The following is a 17490-nucleotide window of genomic DNA, read 5'->3' on the forward strand; positions in this document are numbered from 1 at the left end:
TTATTAGCAAATGTAAGGGACGTCGGCGCGACACATTGCGACAAGCACCGGCTGCATATACCACGAGGAGAAACGAGAAGATTACTTACAAATGACGTCTTCACGATACGCCCCGGCGATCGCACATCGCTATTGTCGACACTCCCGAGACTTATTAACGCACGGGACTCACTTTCGACGGATAAAAGACGCGAGAAACGCGAAGCGATGTGTATCGATGCGTGCCCATGGCTGCTGCTTGGCGCGAAAAGATCGAGCATTTCGCGCGATTCATTACCAACGTCTAGATTGAATAACTACGATGACAACCTCGTAGTACGAAGCGGACGCGATTGGTTAAGGCGTCCGCCGTAGATCGCGTCGTTGTAGACGCGCGACCTCGTTCGCATCACTGGCGCATTCACAGTCATGCACTTTTGGCGCGTTAATGAACTCTTGGTATACGTGATTGACAGCGCACGCATCTGCGATCTTTTCATGCCGAGCAACTGCTATGAATACAACGCTCCGTACTCCATACATCTTTCGCTTATGTCCTGCGAGTCTCCTGCGGAAATAAGTATTAGAGTGTCGAAAACAACGACGTGTGGTCGTCAAGATATATCGTAAATACATTATTACGGAGTAATCTCCTCCCTTCTCGACACAGCTAAGATGACCAAACGTCCCGAATTCTCACCCTTTGTCCCGAATTTTTTAAAATGCTATTCGGGACACCGATTTGTCATCATTTTCAATAATTATCAAATCATTTTCGGATCTGTTTATCCCTCTCCCTCCGCCCCCCGCTTCACACATTTATAAAGTGTCCCGAATTCAGAACTGGAAAATCTGATCACCTTAGTTACATGGATAATATCAATGTTAATGTTTAATTATTAATTCTATTTTTGATAAATTCACTTCTGCATGAAGAAACTCGCTGAGATATTTACAAATCAAACTGGCAAATGCATTTGTTCCTGTATTATTATTTCACATGTGGATAATATTAATGTATCTTTAATTATCAATTATATCTTTGATAAATTCAGTTCTGCACGAAATAAACTGACACAAACATTTGTGCATTAAACTGGAAAGACGCGAAAAATAACGCTTACGAATTTATGTCAATCGTCTGGCGAAAATGAAAATACAAGTCACTTCGACGCACAAATATTTTAAACGCCAGAAAAGCTTAGCGAGTAAGTCCGAGTGGAAAAAGGAGAGGATTAAAAGCTGAAGCTTCGTATTGTGTGTTTCGATGCATAAAGCATTGTTTACATGCAAAATTAATATTTCAGGTATTTACACTCGCCTGAGGCGTGATATTTTGTGCGTACTAAAAATTGGAATAATTGGCCAAATGGAGCTGGCGTAACATTATGATTATAAATACTCATTTCCTGCGTATTTATATTTCTCATTCGATATTGTGTGTTTTAAAAGAAAGAGAATGGAAGTGAGTGTGGCGAAGGGAGAGAGAAAGAGAGAGAGAAAGAGCTCGCGCGTTTATTTAAAACTCGAATCAACTTCTCTTTGGCTTCAGTTCCTTTCATTCGCAATGTTTTCAATCGCGTTAACGTTGTCGAAAGCAGTGTTCGTGCAATTTTATATTTCGCGGGCACAACATAATATGTATAATTTTATTTTGACACCTGGCAACCGTTTTCCCCCTCGGTCAGCCGTGAAAAAATCAACGCTGTGAACGCGCTTCCGGCGCATCTGGAGCGATTAAATTCACAGTGTTAATACCTGCAGTTGTTTGTATGTGTGTGTACATATATATATATATATATATATTTTTTTTTTATAGAAAAACAACAGCGTACTTTTCGATATCGAATCTCCATTGATACACGTCGATTGACAGCAAACCAAGCGGTCAATCGGCTGCACATTGCCGCACAGACGGATTTTCCTGCCAGCAATTTCGATCGATCGATCCACCGCCCCTCCAAAGGAAACATGTGCGTACGTTTTACACGTGCATGCACGCGCCGACACGTGCGTGCCACTCGCACGGGGCCGATCCCATTTAATTACTGCGCCCGGAGCGAGCTTTCACGCGACCGTTAAAGGAAATTAATTGCTACTGCGTCGTCCGTGCTTCCGGTTTCGACAGGACACATGATGGATCAAGCAGGACGCCACGTGGAAAAAAAACATACTGGAGAAGAAACGAGCCCTCTCTCGCGCACAGCGATACGTATTGCGATTCGCTCACGCACGCGCACATACATAAGTACGTGAGCGCGCACGTATTTACCACGTCTCGATATTTTGCATCGATATTTTCGTAAGAAAGATAATAAATAACAGCTCCGTATTTACGCACCGTTGCTTCTATTATCATCTCTTATGTTCACGTTGAATTTATTAAACATATTCTATGTTTACACGAAAGAGCGAAACGTGTTTTCGTAATCCGGAAGCTGCAGCCGCTGTTGTCCGTCTGATTTTTGCCGCGTGTGCGTCGGCTTTTATCTCTGTTTACCTTTTACCCTCTCTCTCTCTTTCTCTCTCTCTCTCTCTCTCTCTCTCTCTCTCTCTCTCTCTCCCTCACTTTCTCTTTTTCGTTTGCACACTCCTCAACAAGAATCCCGCTATCTACCATCTTTGATCCATCGTATTTATCGAACTTCCTCCGAGAACCGTTGCGAGATTTCCTTCCTCTCGATCTTCCGCGCCAAGTTGTCTGCAGCTACGCTTCTCTCGAACGTCGAGCTACCGTAAATTGTTCTACTTAGCTAAGGCGAGTGGCCCTCCCGGCGAAGTTTAATTAGCTTTTAAATCCTTGCCGCTCATTATGCTCTCCTTTTTCTCCACCAAATTGAAGGAAAGGGCTCCCTTTCTATCGGCCAACTTCGCGCGATTACTCGCGCGAAAGGAAAAAAAGAGAAGAGAAAGAAAAAAATAAACGCGCCCCTTCAGCAAGAAATACAACCGGAGCGGAGAATTTCGCCAAACGACACCGAGAGGAATCGATAACCTATCGCCGTCGCTTCGATTTAATTAGTTGGCGATACTTTCGCCCACTCGATATCGAGTGCAACTACGGGCACATTCGGCCGACATAAATATCACTCAGCCGTTTATAATAATTGAACGAGAATTTTGCAACCAATTGCGCAAACATGTAACAGCGAAATTGCAAACGTGCCCTTTCGGCTTCACCTCTTTCAGCTTCCCCTCTTTTTCTCCTCTCTTTTTTCTCCTCCCTTTTCGAGTGTACCGCGCCCTGACTATGCATGCGCGTTATTTAGAATTTAAAACACGACTCGCGAAATGCCCGCACCTGTATTGAGTTTCTGTCAAAATCGCCGTTTAGGTCGAGTCAGGTTGGCATTTAGCGCGAAGGAAACGCAAGACATTCTTGTTGGGCTTTCGTCGGTCATTTCCGGCGACGTGTAGCGCGCCCTTAGCGTCCACTTTTTGATTTATCACGACGTAGGACCACCCGCGAGGTAGGCAGCCGTGTCGGAAGGCTCTTCTACGTGGTGATGATAAATCTCGACCACTCTCGGCTACAGGCGCCGCCGTTAAATCCGCGCGAATCACGCAGCGTGCGGCCGGTATCGCCGTAATAAATCGCGCTTCGATCGCAAAACCGTCTTGTAGCAGCGTGCAGGGAAAAAGAGACCCAGAAATAGTATCGTGGCAATTTTCAAGGGAATTAAAGCGCCGAAACTCGAGGAACGTGACAGGGCGGGAAAGTGAAGCGTTTGTCGCCGAGCCAAAAATTTTACAATTTAGCAGGCGGCGAATTTGCAAGGGCCTCTCAAGAGCCTGCAAATCTTCATATTCGTGTAAAATATGGAAGGATGGAGATCTCTCGAGAGAATCTTGAATTCGAGGACTTGGAAATCCGAATATCGAATCGAGACATTGCAGACTGAGAAATCCAGAGAACTTAATTAATTAATTAATGTTGCTTTGGACTTTCTCTAATTTTAAGAAGCCATCACTAAGAGAAAGAGAGAGAGAGAGAGAGAGAGAGAGAGAGAGAGAGAGAGAGAGAGAGAGAGAGAGAAAAGATGAATAATCTTACTAAAATATAGAGTTAATTTTGGTCCTAACCATGTTTCTTGGTCGTTTTAATACATGAAAATAGTAGCAGTAATATACGTTATTATCACTAACGTTATGGTGTAGAGAATTCAATAAAAACAAAAATGCTTTCCCTTCGATCATTTCTTTGCGTGATTATAGTTACAAACACCGGACATTTTCTTTGATGGCTCAATAATGGAGGTAATATTTCCAGCACAATTTGTGCTCGTTAGAGAACGGGATACAAATGAAAATGATAACACACCAGCGATTGACAAACAACGCCGAGAAGCTGAAAGAAAATTACCGTACGGCGCGGAATCTGAATCTGAAGTTTCTTCGGTGCTCTCTAACGACAACAACAACACGCCGGCTTGCCTTGCAGCCGATGTACCAACGCCATAGGTTTCGCCCAATAACCGTTTCACCGCGAAGAATACCGCCATATCCGCGGAAGCAGCCGGTTTTACGTTCAAATAACTTCTCGCTTCGCGAGAAAGACCGAACGAAAATAAACTTCAGCCACTGCAAATAACAACGCCACTGTGTATATTTAACATCTGAGGCAAAGAAATTTATCTGCACGCAAACACGTGCTGTCGTCCTCCGTCTCTAAAAGGAAAATGGGGAAATAAAGAGCGAAACGGTAGAAAGTGAGTTTATTTAATTACCGGAGGTGTTGTGATGCAACGGGAAAACAAATAATTCGACGATCTCTTCCCATTAAAGCCCACAAAGCGCACTAAAATTAAATTCAGGAAAACAGGTTTTAAATGATACTCTTGTGAAAGATAGAAGTGAAACCAGATGAAATTGCCAAGATTAAACCATTGGGACGTTATCGCGCGCGTGCACACACATACATATCATTATGTATATTGTTATATTTGCTATTACTTTTATAATGCTTTCCATTTATTAAATAACGATAAAATATCCATAAATATAAAGTGACTGTAATGCTGGTGACTGTAACAGTACGATAAGAACAGAAAACGATAGTAATATTCTTGATCATGCTGCATTTACGATATTGCATCGCCGACGCGTAATATTTGGATTTGGGGTCTAACGAATGCGATAAGGATCCTTCGGGGATAAAAGAGAGATGACGTTTGGTGTGGTCCTGCCGGCGAAAACATCGCCGAGCTGTGTATTATGTAACGGCGAATATAGCGGAGATCTTTATGATCCTTCTTGCTATCAGCTTGGCCGGCAAAATAAGTACGCCTGAGATTCGGCTTATTCTGAATAATATATCAAACTTATGAAGAGGCTTTGAGGGTGATGTCGCGGCAAATCCTCGTATTATAAAGCGCAGGGACGAAAGGATGAAATTGCGTCCCGACTGACCGCGTGTGCAGCCGGGCAATTACATATTTCAACGGAGATCCGATGATCCAAATTTCTCAGGTATCGCGTACGCGCAATACAATTACAAACGATGCGTTATTAAAGTAACAATTTATCCAAATAACAATGGCTGCTTCATTAAAAAAGCTCTGGCCCGCTGCTTCATTAAAAAAGGATTATTCCGCCTGTCCAGACTACAATGAGTTTGTTATAAAAACTCGAAAAACCGGAATTTGAGTGATGGAAAGAAAGGAGCCGAAGAATGCTGGATTCAACATATCGGAGGCTTGAAAACGAGAAAGAATTGCAAGATTCAGCAGGCGCTGCAGCTTGCGGAATCTTTAAACTCTAAGTAGCTGAAGTTCCACGAGTTATAAAATTCATCTAGACGAAGATCCTAGGCAGCACCTATCCTTCCCTCATCCTCTTTATGTCTGGGAGACGAGGTAAGTTCATTAACGTAAATGAGATGTTTCTGAAGAGGAACTACTCTCGTCGTGGAACCAACCCGCCTCCCCCTCCACCCCCCCGCGCCCTAAAAGGTTCGTCTCAAAGTCTTCTTATCGTAGATTTAACACGTCGTTACGTCCCGTGAATACGCTGTGAGTACATATGCGTAGACGCGAAGCAGATAATTCGGATACAAAACTAATTTCGCGAGCCCCTTACGCTTATTAAGCTCGCCGTCGATTCACGCCGAGTCCTCGCATTTACCCAACAAAACCCGAATTATGCGCTGAAAGAGGCGCATTCAGTGCACGAAAGCGAGTCATAATTCAGAAATTATTTGAAATTCAATTCGAGTCGAATCAAAGCTGACCCGACGCAGCGCGTTCAATTTGAATCTGACGCACAAACAACGTACTCGACAAATTTCGACGCCGCACAGATATAATCATAATATAACTCTTCTCGGCTCACTTTGAGCACACAACCTGAGCCAATAATTGACCAATTGCAAAGAAAATCGATTCAACAGCAATTTGTCGAGATCGTGGATTTTCGGTGGGCAAGCTTTGTCTTCCCATGAGAAATTTTGCAAATCGAAAATAACGTGTTCTACCACGTCCAACGCTTCAAAATGCAATGCGCCTAGGGGATTCGAGAATTTCAATAATTTTGCGAGCATGAGTTCTCCGCTGAAGAAAATGGAGTAGTGCCGGAGGAAACTACCGACGTTAAAATCTTCTGCCGCCGAATTCTGCCGTTATCTAAACGGTTCTAATGTGGGCGTCTTTTCTGCTCGAGAAATTCGCCGAGAGATTGACGAGCACAATATCGTGACGCTATTTATCAAGTTGCTTCGCGGAGCGGAGCATCTCTCTTTCTCTCTCTCTCTCTCTCTCTCTCTCTCTCTCTCTCTCTCTTTCTCTGACTACGAGGACGAGAACTCATGCTTCTCGCGACTCCCGTTCTCGCGGATCAACGAGCAAACAAGTATTCGCAGTACAAGTATCCTCTCCCGGCGTCGATACATCTCCGTGTGCAGGCAGCCGTCGAGCGGGTGCATATTCGCGGAAAGAATCTGTACGACGGGGGGGTCGAGGTTTCACCGAAAATAAAAGTTCCCCGCTTGGAACTCGCCTTGCCCGGCGGCGCTTCGTTCGAGAACTCGCGGTTTAATTTTAGAATCGCCTCTCTCTCGCGTGCGCGCCGGCTCAGTTCGCTCGCGAGATTCGTCGGGACGAAACGGGAAGCTTTCGACACGTGCTCCCGTGCCGCGCCGAAAAAGATCACGAGTGCGCAATTACCTAACAGCCGGCCGTTTGGGCTTCGCGGCTTGGATTTTCGGTCAAACAGACGCGGTCTGCTCTCCGAAACGCGTTAAACTTCCGCTGGCTCGTCCGAGTTGTCGCGCGCACCGCGTGCCCGACTGTGAGGTGTAATTATTTTCCGAGTTACTCCGAATTCTTACCGCGGTCAAGAGAAACAGCCGCGGAAACTGAATTCATCGTGCCGCTGGGAATTCCCGAATAGGATGCAGGGAAGGGTAAAGGGGTCGATGTTCGATCACTTTCCGGGGAGGCTGTAGAATCGAAGAGAGGATACAGAAATTCATCGCCGTGTAACGATGTAACCAGCTTAACAAATAGATAACGCCAAGTGCGCTTTTGTCAAGGGAGAATTCGCCGCAAAGTCCTTCAAATAGGATTCCTTTTTTTTTCTCAGCGAGGTAAGGGCACAATAGCGCAATAGCGGAGCGTGATAACGCGGCAGGATTTTCCCACCTCTCGAAAATCTATCATAAACATCGACGATAGTAAAAAGAAGAATTAATGATGGATGCGGTAAATTCTTGCAAGCTTATCCGCAACGAGCGCTCGACGAAATAGGATTTGCCACAATAATCGCTCACGCCCGCTCGTTCAACTTTTAATCCCTTAACAGGGACGAAATAGGGTGCAAAAAAGTTTGTTGAAAAGATTTCTTTCTCACATTGCGTATTATAAAGGAGAAGGGGAGGGGAGGGGGGGGGCCAGTCAGTGAAATATCAAATTCAAAATCAAATTCAAAAACAAGCGAAGATGCAAACGCGAGTGCGGAAGATTTTTATAAAGAGAATACAAAAGTATGTTTTCTCTTGATAATAAAATATATAGAGACGCAATCTCTTCCCCGCCAAATACACCAAGGGATTCCGAAAGTGTGTTTTAATCGAAAATTCTTAATTTCTCTCTTCCTCCTCAAAATCTACAAAATTGTTAATTTAACAAAGTGCTAAAGGGCCGTGTAAAATTTTTACACGGGATTCGAGCATTTTCTCGTTCGCTGCCTCATGAAAGTTTTAATACTACTGTTGCGCGAAGGGTATCCAACAAGACAAAAAATACTCCAGTGCGAGTGTTTCCCTACTCTGGGGTGTATAAATAAAAACGTAACATTCGATGGCAACATATCGAGCGCATCACACTCGCGTTGCGATTTCTCACCCCTGGGGAGAGAACTCGTTGACGCGAAAATGTGCAATTCGGCTTTGCTCGGTGAGCAAGAGACCTCTCAGCTGTCATCGCCGCCGTCAGAAATAATCGGCTGCGACCTTTTACAATGAAAACGAAGTGTCTCGTAAAAATGTCCGCGGAGCTCGTAATCTCATTACGAATGCGTTCTCTTCACAGCGCGAGTTCCCAAGAAATGCCCGACTATTAATTTCAATTTCGTTCTCTTTTCGTTTATTTTGAGGATATCCTGTCCTCAGATGTGATTTCGATCCAGAAATAAAAGACCGTGCACGTAAACATCGAGAAGAAAAGAATCCCGCGCAATTTAAGGGACGCAAACGCAGCTGCGAAAGTTGGTTTACATTTTCTCCTTTCTCCCATTAACGAGAGCCAATATCTCAATACCGATCCGTGAAAAATTTCTTAGCATAAATGTCATGTCGTTTACGAGCGTGCAGGAGAATTTCTACGCAATTTCAATTTGTGTTTATTTTCCTAATGGGTGTCTTAATGACACTGCTAATCAACAAATTTGTGCCACAGCCAAGCGGAGTAGTTGTTGTTGTTAGGGTCTCCGGGGCGGTTTATGATTAAAGTATCACGTTGAAAGGGATACATGTGCTGCTGCAGACTACATCAGGCTGACAAGTGGATCTGATACGACCTGAAAATCGCGTAGCGCAACTGCAGCTCCTCAAAAGTTCGCTCACCGTAAACGTCGCAACAGTCGGATTTAGTTGGTCGCGCTCTCTTGCGTTTTCCCCGGGTCGCTCTCGAACTCGGCGTCATTTGTCTGACGTAAATTGTGCCAGAATTACGAAACGTTCGCATATATTGCAAAACTGCGCGTGAACTATTATCGCGACGTCGGGGAGCATGCACTTCAACCCGTCACGCGATCGAATTTGCGCAAATGCGACTTGTCGCCCGACGGTAACGTGCGAATCGGCGCTTTACGAAGTTTTTATGTCGACGTTTCGTGCTCGCGCGAAGATATTACGAAGCTCTTATGCGCAAAACTTTTCCTCGCAACACCGTAAAATATCACGAATCTAGGGCTAACTTTGTGCGCGCGCGCGCGCGCTGATCATATCAGGAAAAATATAAAAATAGAAACTTGCAGGGCCGTCTCGAATAAATTTAGGGCTCCACTGAAAGCAAAAGATCTCGCGAGGGGAAACGCAGCATTGAAGGAATCGTCATAATGAAGGGACGCTGCTTGCACTTTTAGATCTTTAAATTACTCGAGAATGAGTGGTTAAAAATAGAAATTTACAGAACAGTATGGTGTGAATTCAAGGCTTTGCTAAAAACATAAAGCTGCTCAAGAGGAACACTGAGAGAAATAAAATATTTAAGAAACGAAAAATATTTATTTGGATAGATACTAATAATATATTTATTTATATTCTTTTGTAATATCATTAAAAAAAATATTTCGTACTATATTATAAAACATTTTCCAAATAAGAAAATATATATTTTCTTAAAATCTTAGTTTTACGTGAAAGTAATTGTTTATTCCATTTAAATAAAAGAATTTATATTTAAGTATAATAAAAATACAGTATCAGTATCCCCACATCGAACAAATATTTTTCACTTTTTAAACATTTTTTCTCGCAGTGCAGTACACTAAGAAAATCACAATCAAAGAAGTTTCTCGCATTTCTGAATCATTAAATCATTCGAATGAATTGTTAAGAATTCTTAGAATAACATTAGAAGATATCTGAAAATTGTTTTTATATATTCACGATTGTTTAATCATTCTTTTCTCTATGCAAAATTAGCCAGAATCAATCATGAAAAGGATTAAAAAAACGAAAGACACGAGCAGGAAGCCTTTCGCTCGAATCAATTTCGATCTAATTCTGACTATTTGTTCAGCGTGGATAATTTAGGATTGCAGTGTTTAGTTTTTGACGGGCAACGTTGTAAGCCGAAGGGTCCACACGCGGCGTCGCTCGGCGATGTCCTCCAGAGACGATATTCTTGGCGGGACAAACAAGGGTGAACGCACGTACGAAGAGAGAGCGGTGGCTCGCGCGACTGCACGTACTCTATTTTCGCCCCAAATAGAACACGCCGCCTGTTGGTAAACTTCGCTTTCTCGCGGCTTTCGATCGAGCACACAGGGCTCGCTTTCCCTCGCGGAAAGATTCCTCCGCTCGCATTCTCTAATTGGAATGCCGTGTTCGTTACAACAGTCGTGGCGGCAAATTAAATAGTAACAACAATAGAATATATGCGAGCTCCGCGTTTCAATGGATAAATTGAAACTTAATTCCTTGGAATTTTTAACAAGAGAACTGTATGCCAATGTGACAATTACTATCGAAATGCTAATCGAGTTTTTCAGCGGAAAATCGCTTCAGTCTTTAGAATGAATACCAAAATGTGAAATTTAATCTCGCCCAGCAAAGAGTTAATCGATAAGGGAAAATTTTTATTCAAACGCAACGAGCGAAATTATATTTTTTGGACACGTTGAATGTGAAGTACACGCTGCTTGATAGTGAAAATCTCGACCGCGACTTAGAATTGGTAAAGATAAAATTCAAAAGAAACATACAAAGATATCGCGTTGAACTTCGTGGGATGAATTATAATTTTGGATTATAAAGTTGCGCCCGAAGTCCATCGACAGTTACGAAAATGCGAGGAACCCCACATGCGGAGAAGTAGCGGCTCCTGCAAAAACTCGCATGGCAACGGAAGCGTCGGAAATGGAAAGCTTCGAACTGCATTCAAAAGAGCAGTTGCTCCGTTCGCGCTCGGTCTAACGGGAAGCAAGGGTCAGAAAAATTATTTTTACTTCAATCACGCGGGTGTGTGCTTCGTTACGCGCGGCAGACGCACGTTGTTCCGAGTTCACCGTCGTGAGCTTCTTGGAAATTGCGTTCTGCAATGTTTTCCTACGACACAATCGAGCATTGTGCTTCTCTCAGTGCTGTCAATATCCGGATACTCGGGTACTACCAACTATGTGGGTATTTAGGTTTTATTGTCAGTGCAATATCTTAAAATAACAAAAGGCAAAATTAATTGCTGTAAAAATCAACAACAACAATGATAAAGATGGGTATTATCCGAAGTTTTTGCTTACAAATATTCAAATATCTATTTATTTTTAGTAGTACCCGAGTATTTTCGTATAGTCCTCTTTGAATTTCTTGGAGAAAAAGAGTGCTGCCAAGTTAGAGCCCCATTTTGCGGCATTCAAAATCTTAAATTATTTTTTGATAAAATTGTAGTTATTCGTGAGTAGATTCATGTGTAGACAGAAACACATAAATATCAAAATAGTGCGTCTCACCGTAGGAAAGAATGGAATAGGAGAAAATGGCCCAAAAAGATATGAATTTTATCAAAATAAATAGTGTCGTTAGGATCCTTACAAATTAGAGAATGTATAAGAAATGTTGCAAGAAATGGAAGAGATGAAAGCCTTTAATAATAAAATAATACGGATTATAAATGCTAATAATATTTCTTAATTTAGGGTGACTTTTACTAAGCTTCGACTAAATTAATCGTCGATTAATTCCGTTGTGACTAGCAGAGAATTGTTTATTCCATTTAACTATTTGCTTTGATGATGGTGGCAATTAAATTTGGTGGTAAATTGTACTGATTTGATTCTGGTTAAACTGACAAGTTAATGATGCAAAACAGAACGCAAGAATTCGACTGAAGTGCGTTCGGAGTGTTAATAATCTCGGTGACGCGCTCGCAAAGGATGAACTGAATTTGGTGCTGTGAAATCAACGTACGCGAAACAAACACTCAAGATGCTGCGATTGGAACTGCTGGGCCTTTTGCTGCTGGCTTGCACGCAGATTCTCACGGAACATTACCACGAATCGCAAAGTCAGTACGGCCATCACCGGCGCTCCAAAGAAATAATATTGACGAGGGAAGTTCGCGTGAAGGAGGGCCGATTGCGCGGTAAGGTGGTCCAACCGAGAACCATTCACAATTTGCAGTTGGTCGATGTTTTCGTAGGTAAGTTTTAGAAATCGTTATTATTAAGGGATTGTCATTCGTGGCAAATAACGTAGTGCAGAAATGAAAATTTAGAAAATCTTTGTTTTTCAATGCAAGTCAAAATTTCGTTATCGCGAAAAAGATGTGCTGCTCATAACCAGAAATATTTAGTTGCAAGCGGCACAGTTGCATCATTTAATTATCTCTGTGTGATGATATGCGTATGGTTGATATGCGATTCTGTTATATTACAGTACCTCAATTGCCTCAATATAGTTACGTGTGATTTGGTTGTGCCAATCAGAGATTTATTGGAATGATGTTTATCATAGATACATTCTGCTTGTAGCAACTGAATATCATTACTGTAACTCAGTGGTCAGTCATAATTGGTTACACACACAGCAACTACACAACTAATTGTTCCGTACTGTACTACTGAATCTGCTTGGCACAACTAGATTTATGTATGAGCATGATCCATGTGCATTTTCTTTCATTCGCGTTACACCTAGCTGTCGTATTTGATGCTAAAAGTGGTAGTGGATTAGAGGGGATCGTCACGATTCAAGAAAAACGCAAATTCGCTTTTCTTGTAGAGAAGCGATACGCGGGAATCGAGTGAAGCTATTTATATCGATTGAATACATTTAATCCCGCTGGAGATGCGAAGTTGGTTGACGCAAAGCCGACGTTTCATATGCAACATCCTACTACAACGGTACCTCGATAACGTTCGATACTCCGAGAGAGAGAGAGAGAGAGAGAGAGAGAGAGAGAGAGGGAGAGAGAGAGAGAGAGAGAGAGAGGGCTCGGCTCCGGTCAGTAAGCAAAAGTTTCCTAGCAGCTGTATATTCGCGCTTTGAGAGTCCCGATACGTCAAAGGATCGACGAAAACGAGGAGCGCGTGCCCGTGCGCCCGTGTATTTCGGGAACAGATATTTCCTCCGCCGCGCTGCGCCTCACCCTCTGCCTTTCTCCATCTTTGCTCGACTCGCGCTGTGCGCGTCCGTCAAGTCGTATCACCACGCGTCGAGTTGCATTCGTGTGCGTCGCTTTGTATACTCAAAGCCGAGTTTACATCACTTGATCTTGGTGATCGTCCAAAGTGAACGCGCTCGACAAACTAGTTCCCGCTCAGGGTGTGTTAACCTTGTGAACGCAAGGGACTGTATTAAAACATATATTAACGTAACGAAAGAAAAATCGTCTGTAAAATTGGATCAAGAAGTCGAGATTAAAATCGCGTCTCGGGATTGAATCAGAATCGAAGTCAAACTGCGTTAGCTGCAAAATGAAATAGAATTTAATCGTAACTCGACGTCAGAGAGAGAGAGAGAGAGAGAGAGAGAGAGGGGGGGGGAGGAAGGGAGGGAGAAATTGATAATATGGCATGCGGATCAATTCAGAATGAGATTAGTGGTCGTTGCTCGTCGCGAATGGAATTATTTCTGCAAGGTGCGCTCTAGTGATTCCTTCTCGGTGAAGTTAATCACCGTCAGGAGAAAAGTTAATTTCTCCGGGCAAATTTACCACGCGATAAACACTCCGGCCGATGAATTCATTAAGTATCATCCCGGAGAAACAATTAACAACCTGTATCTGAGATAATCTGCTCTTGTGTGTACTAGGTATCCCTTATGCGGAACCTCCGGTGGGATCCTTGAGATTTTCACCGCCACAATCGCCACGGTCATGGAGAGAAGTACGGCGGTCGTTGGAATTTGCCCCAGTTTGCCCGCAAGTCCTGCCAAATCTACAAGAGGAGGTGAAGCCGGTCAGGTACAAGTACTTGGAGAGACACTTGCCGAATCTAAGGAACCAGAGCGAGGATTGTCTCTATCTCAACATCTACGCTCCTCATCAGCCCGAAAGTGAGTGCGAGTAATCACACAAATAGGGATACATTGTTAATAGTAGTAGTGGTAACATCATTAGTAGTAGTGGTAGTAATAGAAGTAGTAGTAGTAATAGTAGTAGTAGTAAGCAGTGGTGGTGTTACGGGAGTTATCGATTTCGATACCAGTATCAGATTCCAATCTATAAGACACGGACGGCGAATTCTGTCCTAGATAGGATAGAATTTGTCGTGCACGGATTCATCAGGAGATGACTTTCACTTATCCGTTCTCGAGAGGCGAAGTTAACTTACAATTTCAGCAGATTCAGCCGATAATCCACTTTTAGGAAGTGGTGTGTTGTCAGTATCCAGGATAAAGATGTTATGAAACTATTCGTAAAGAGCTACCGGTCGCAGTAATTCCCTTTTCCCTAGAGAACATCACAACAATCTAAAAAGTAATCGGACGATTCCGATCGGAAATCTTTGCGAATTGTTTCATAATACCTACCCCGGATACTGTCCTGGTATCATCCAACTACTTCAATACTATCCAGAAATCCGAATATCCGAATAATACTCCAGTATCCGAGTATTTGCGACGGATTATCAGTTAGATTTCCGGATATCTGAGTATAAAAGCTACATAACTGTGAAGCTATGCTTTCACTATATGCTCTTTTAAAATGAGTCAGTAAAAAAGCTGTTTCACCGATGATCAGTAAATATTCATTGATTTTCAGTGAAAACACTCCTATTTTACTACTCCAGTTTATTTCTTATTGATCTTGACCAATAAAATTTTACTGTAGACTCTATAATACACAAATTTGTTGTACCAAATCCAATTTTCTGTTTGTGTCAATGGAATTAGTGAGTTCCATGTGCCTTGAACGAAATGGCGCTGTCTGTATTCACGGAGTGCATCAGTAATGGGAATAGTTGTTATTGCTGATCCTTTGAGCGGAAGTTTACTGATTGCGATGCTATATTTGTAACTGAACCATCAGTTATGAGTATAGCATTTCAATGAAGAATACACTTATTGTACTTTCACGAGTAGATATAAAACTCCCCGGGGTTATGCTGACAGCGCTGCATTAAGAGCTAACTTATTCAATTAAATGGTTCTTAATCAAGCGTATAATCTGATCTAACTTAAGACTGAAGCATCTTGACGGGCTACTATCAATGTCCCCATAAGTCTGATAGGAGATAAATGCAGACACATAGCCCAAGTACCCTCACATCTTCTCATACGAACACGATAATCTTCATATTCGAGAGAGATGCGGAACGAGCTGCAGGCGAATGATAATCCGGCGATGATACGGCGGAAATACTTCTGGCGTTGAATTGAAACTTTCTCGGATTTCCCTCGGAGCAGGACGCGCGACACGCGAAATATCCAATCTGTCCCAAAAAAAAGAGGGATCAGATCGGCCGTTCGGTCTCGCCGGCTCGCGATTATGCGGGTGCATTCGGCTCTGCAACGAGTTTTTCCGCACGGTCAACTGCGTAAAACAGCTGCCATCGATTTACGGGCCGGCGTGGAAGGAACGATCACGTGGGATCCGGCTTTCGCGCGCGCGTTATAAATTCATTCGTCGCGTTCGTATATATTCATTCTGCCAGCCGGGCCGGCCGGCCGGCCGGTCGGTCGGTTGGTTGGCTGGTTGGTCGGTTCGTCGGTCGGCTGGTCGAGTGAACGGTCGAACGGTCGGTCGATCGCACCCACCGGTGCGCGCGTATTCGCCATTTTACAATACCGGCGGCCTGAGTGGGTTAAACTCGCGTCGCCGTGCCATTTACGAGCGTATGGAAATATCTGCAAGAATTCCAAATCGAATTGATCGGCCGGGGCTTTCGACGTAGCTGCCGTGAGATATCGCTCGCAAAACCGCACCATTGCGCCGTGTCAGCTCGCTCGTTTCATGCGACGATACGCCCGCCATGAGCCCGTAGATTTTCACATTTTTTTCTTTAATATTGCGCTCCCGCGAACAAATGTGATTTCAAATCAAACGCCGCCGCCGCCATTCACATTCATTCGAGAGTGTGAGAAAGAGAGAGAGAGAGAGAGAAGGAGGGGGGAAGAAGAGATGGAGAGAGAGGAAGAGTCTCGCCCGCTTTATTGCGACGTGTTTCGCGAAATTTATGAAAAAAAAGAAGCGTTAATATTGCCTATTTCACGCGGTTGCTAGATTAATTTCAGTCAGCGGGTAGGATTCGCGCCGTAAATATTAATTTACACGCGCAGGTAATTCAGTCCTCCTTTAGTAAAGAGTGTAACGTATCTTCCGCAGACACGTCCTTCCCCATCGATGTAAGAATAGATTAATCTTTTTATCGCCGCTTTGGAGAACACTTCTTATCTGCTCCGATAAACAAGATAAGCTGCGCTGGATTTCCGCGGCGCTTTCTAGGCTAAGCATTAACCTTCTCGGAACAAGCTCGTTTTAAAGATACCGCAATTACCGCGATTGCGGCGGCCGCGGCAGCGGTTCCGCTATTTATGGCGAGATTCAGATCGCGGATCGTCATTGCGGAGGAGAGAAAAATGAATTAAGCCGTTGGAATTATCTCCCCTGGGCGTTAAACTTGAAACGCGATCTTCCCCGCCTGTTTTCTATCTTTATGGTGCCCAGTCATCCAATAGATTTAGAAGTCTTAAATTTAGCACAGCGCGCGAGGCTTCAAATCTGCGAATTTTTACATTCCGCTGACTCTTTGGATGTTGGATGCTTGGATATCGAAACTCATATAGTTTCCACGGGTTTCTCTTTTATTCTGAATTTCAAGGGATATAATAATCGCTTCTTTCCCAGCGTGGAATGTTCTCGCACTCGGGCAACGGATTTAACTGGCTGATGTGTCTTTTCTTTTGGCTACTCGTCGAAATTATCTTTTAATTTTGCTGTTTACCCGCACGTAAAATGAACATTCAGACCGTTATCAGCGGACGCATTACGGCGTCGTGCAAAACGCGTTACGCGCCGCACGGGATTACTATTACTGCCAAAGACGCATCGAATTTGGAGTAAAAAGTGCGCTGATGACTGCCTTCCTCCCGGAAGAATTCTGCTTTGGGGTTGAGTGCAGCTGGAGAGGAAAACGTGTGCACGAGTGGTACTCGAGAAAGTCGCCGGAGCCAACACAGCCTTTGTACCGCCTTGTCGTTCTACGGCTCCAACGAGACCAATTTCTCTTCTACCGCGCTTTATCCGAAAAGGGAAAGAGTGTGTACGTGTGTCTGTGAGTGTATGTGATGTATGTGTGTGTGTGTGTGTGTGTGTGTGTGTGTGTGTGTGTGTGTGTGTGTGTGTGTGTGTG

The 17490-nt window shown here is 43.5% G+C and overlaps 1 protein-coding gene across 10 annotated transcripts in view; it reads left to right on the forward strand.

Annotated features, from left to right (window-relative positions):
* LOC116843282 overlaps positions 1 to 17490 on the forward strand; it is a 274864-nt gene that overhangs the window by 204761 nt on the left and 52613 nt on the right. For 4 of the 10 annotated variants that reach the window (XM_032813588.1, XM_032813586.1, XM_032813581.1 and 1 more), the window contains exons 1-3: positions 7065 to 7561; positions 11833 to 12335; positions 13949 to 14191. The exons of 1 other annotated variant lie outside the window; for it this stretch is intronic. In XM_032813588.1, the coding sequence (XP_032669479.1) occupies positions 12122 to 12335; positions 13949 to 14191 (457 nt within the window). In that variant the 5' untranslated portion in view covers positions 7065 to 7561; positions 11833 to 12121. Of the gene's footprint in view, positions 1 to 7064; positions 7562 to 11832; positions 12336 to 13747; positions 13776 to 13948; positions 14192 to 17490 lie in introns of those variants that run through there. 5 more of the 10 variants (XM_032813583.1, XM_032813582.1, XM_032813584.1 and 2 more) reach the window with 5 other exon arrangements.

The sequence above is a fragment of the Odontomachus brunneus genome, unplaced genomic scaffold (genome assembly GCF_010583005.1).
Source record: "Odontomachus brunneus isolate Ranch 3 - 2012 unplaced genomic scaffold, Obru_v1 Obru_scaffold_031, whole genome shotgun sequence".
NCBI lineage: Eukaryota > Metazoa > Arthropoda > Insecta > Hymenoptera > Formicidae > Odontomachus > Odontomachus brunneus.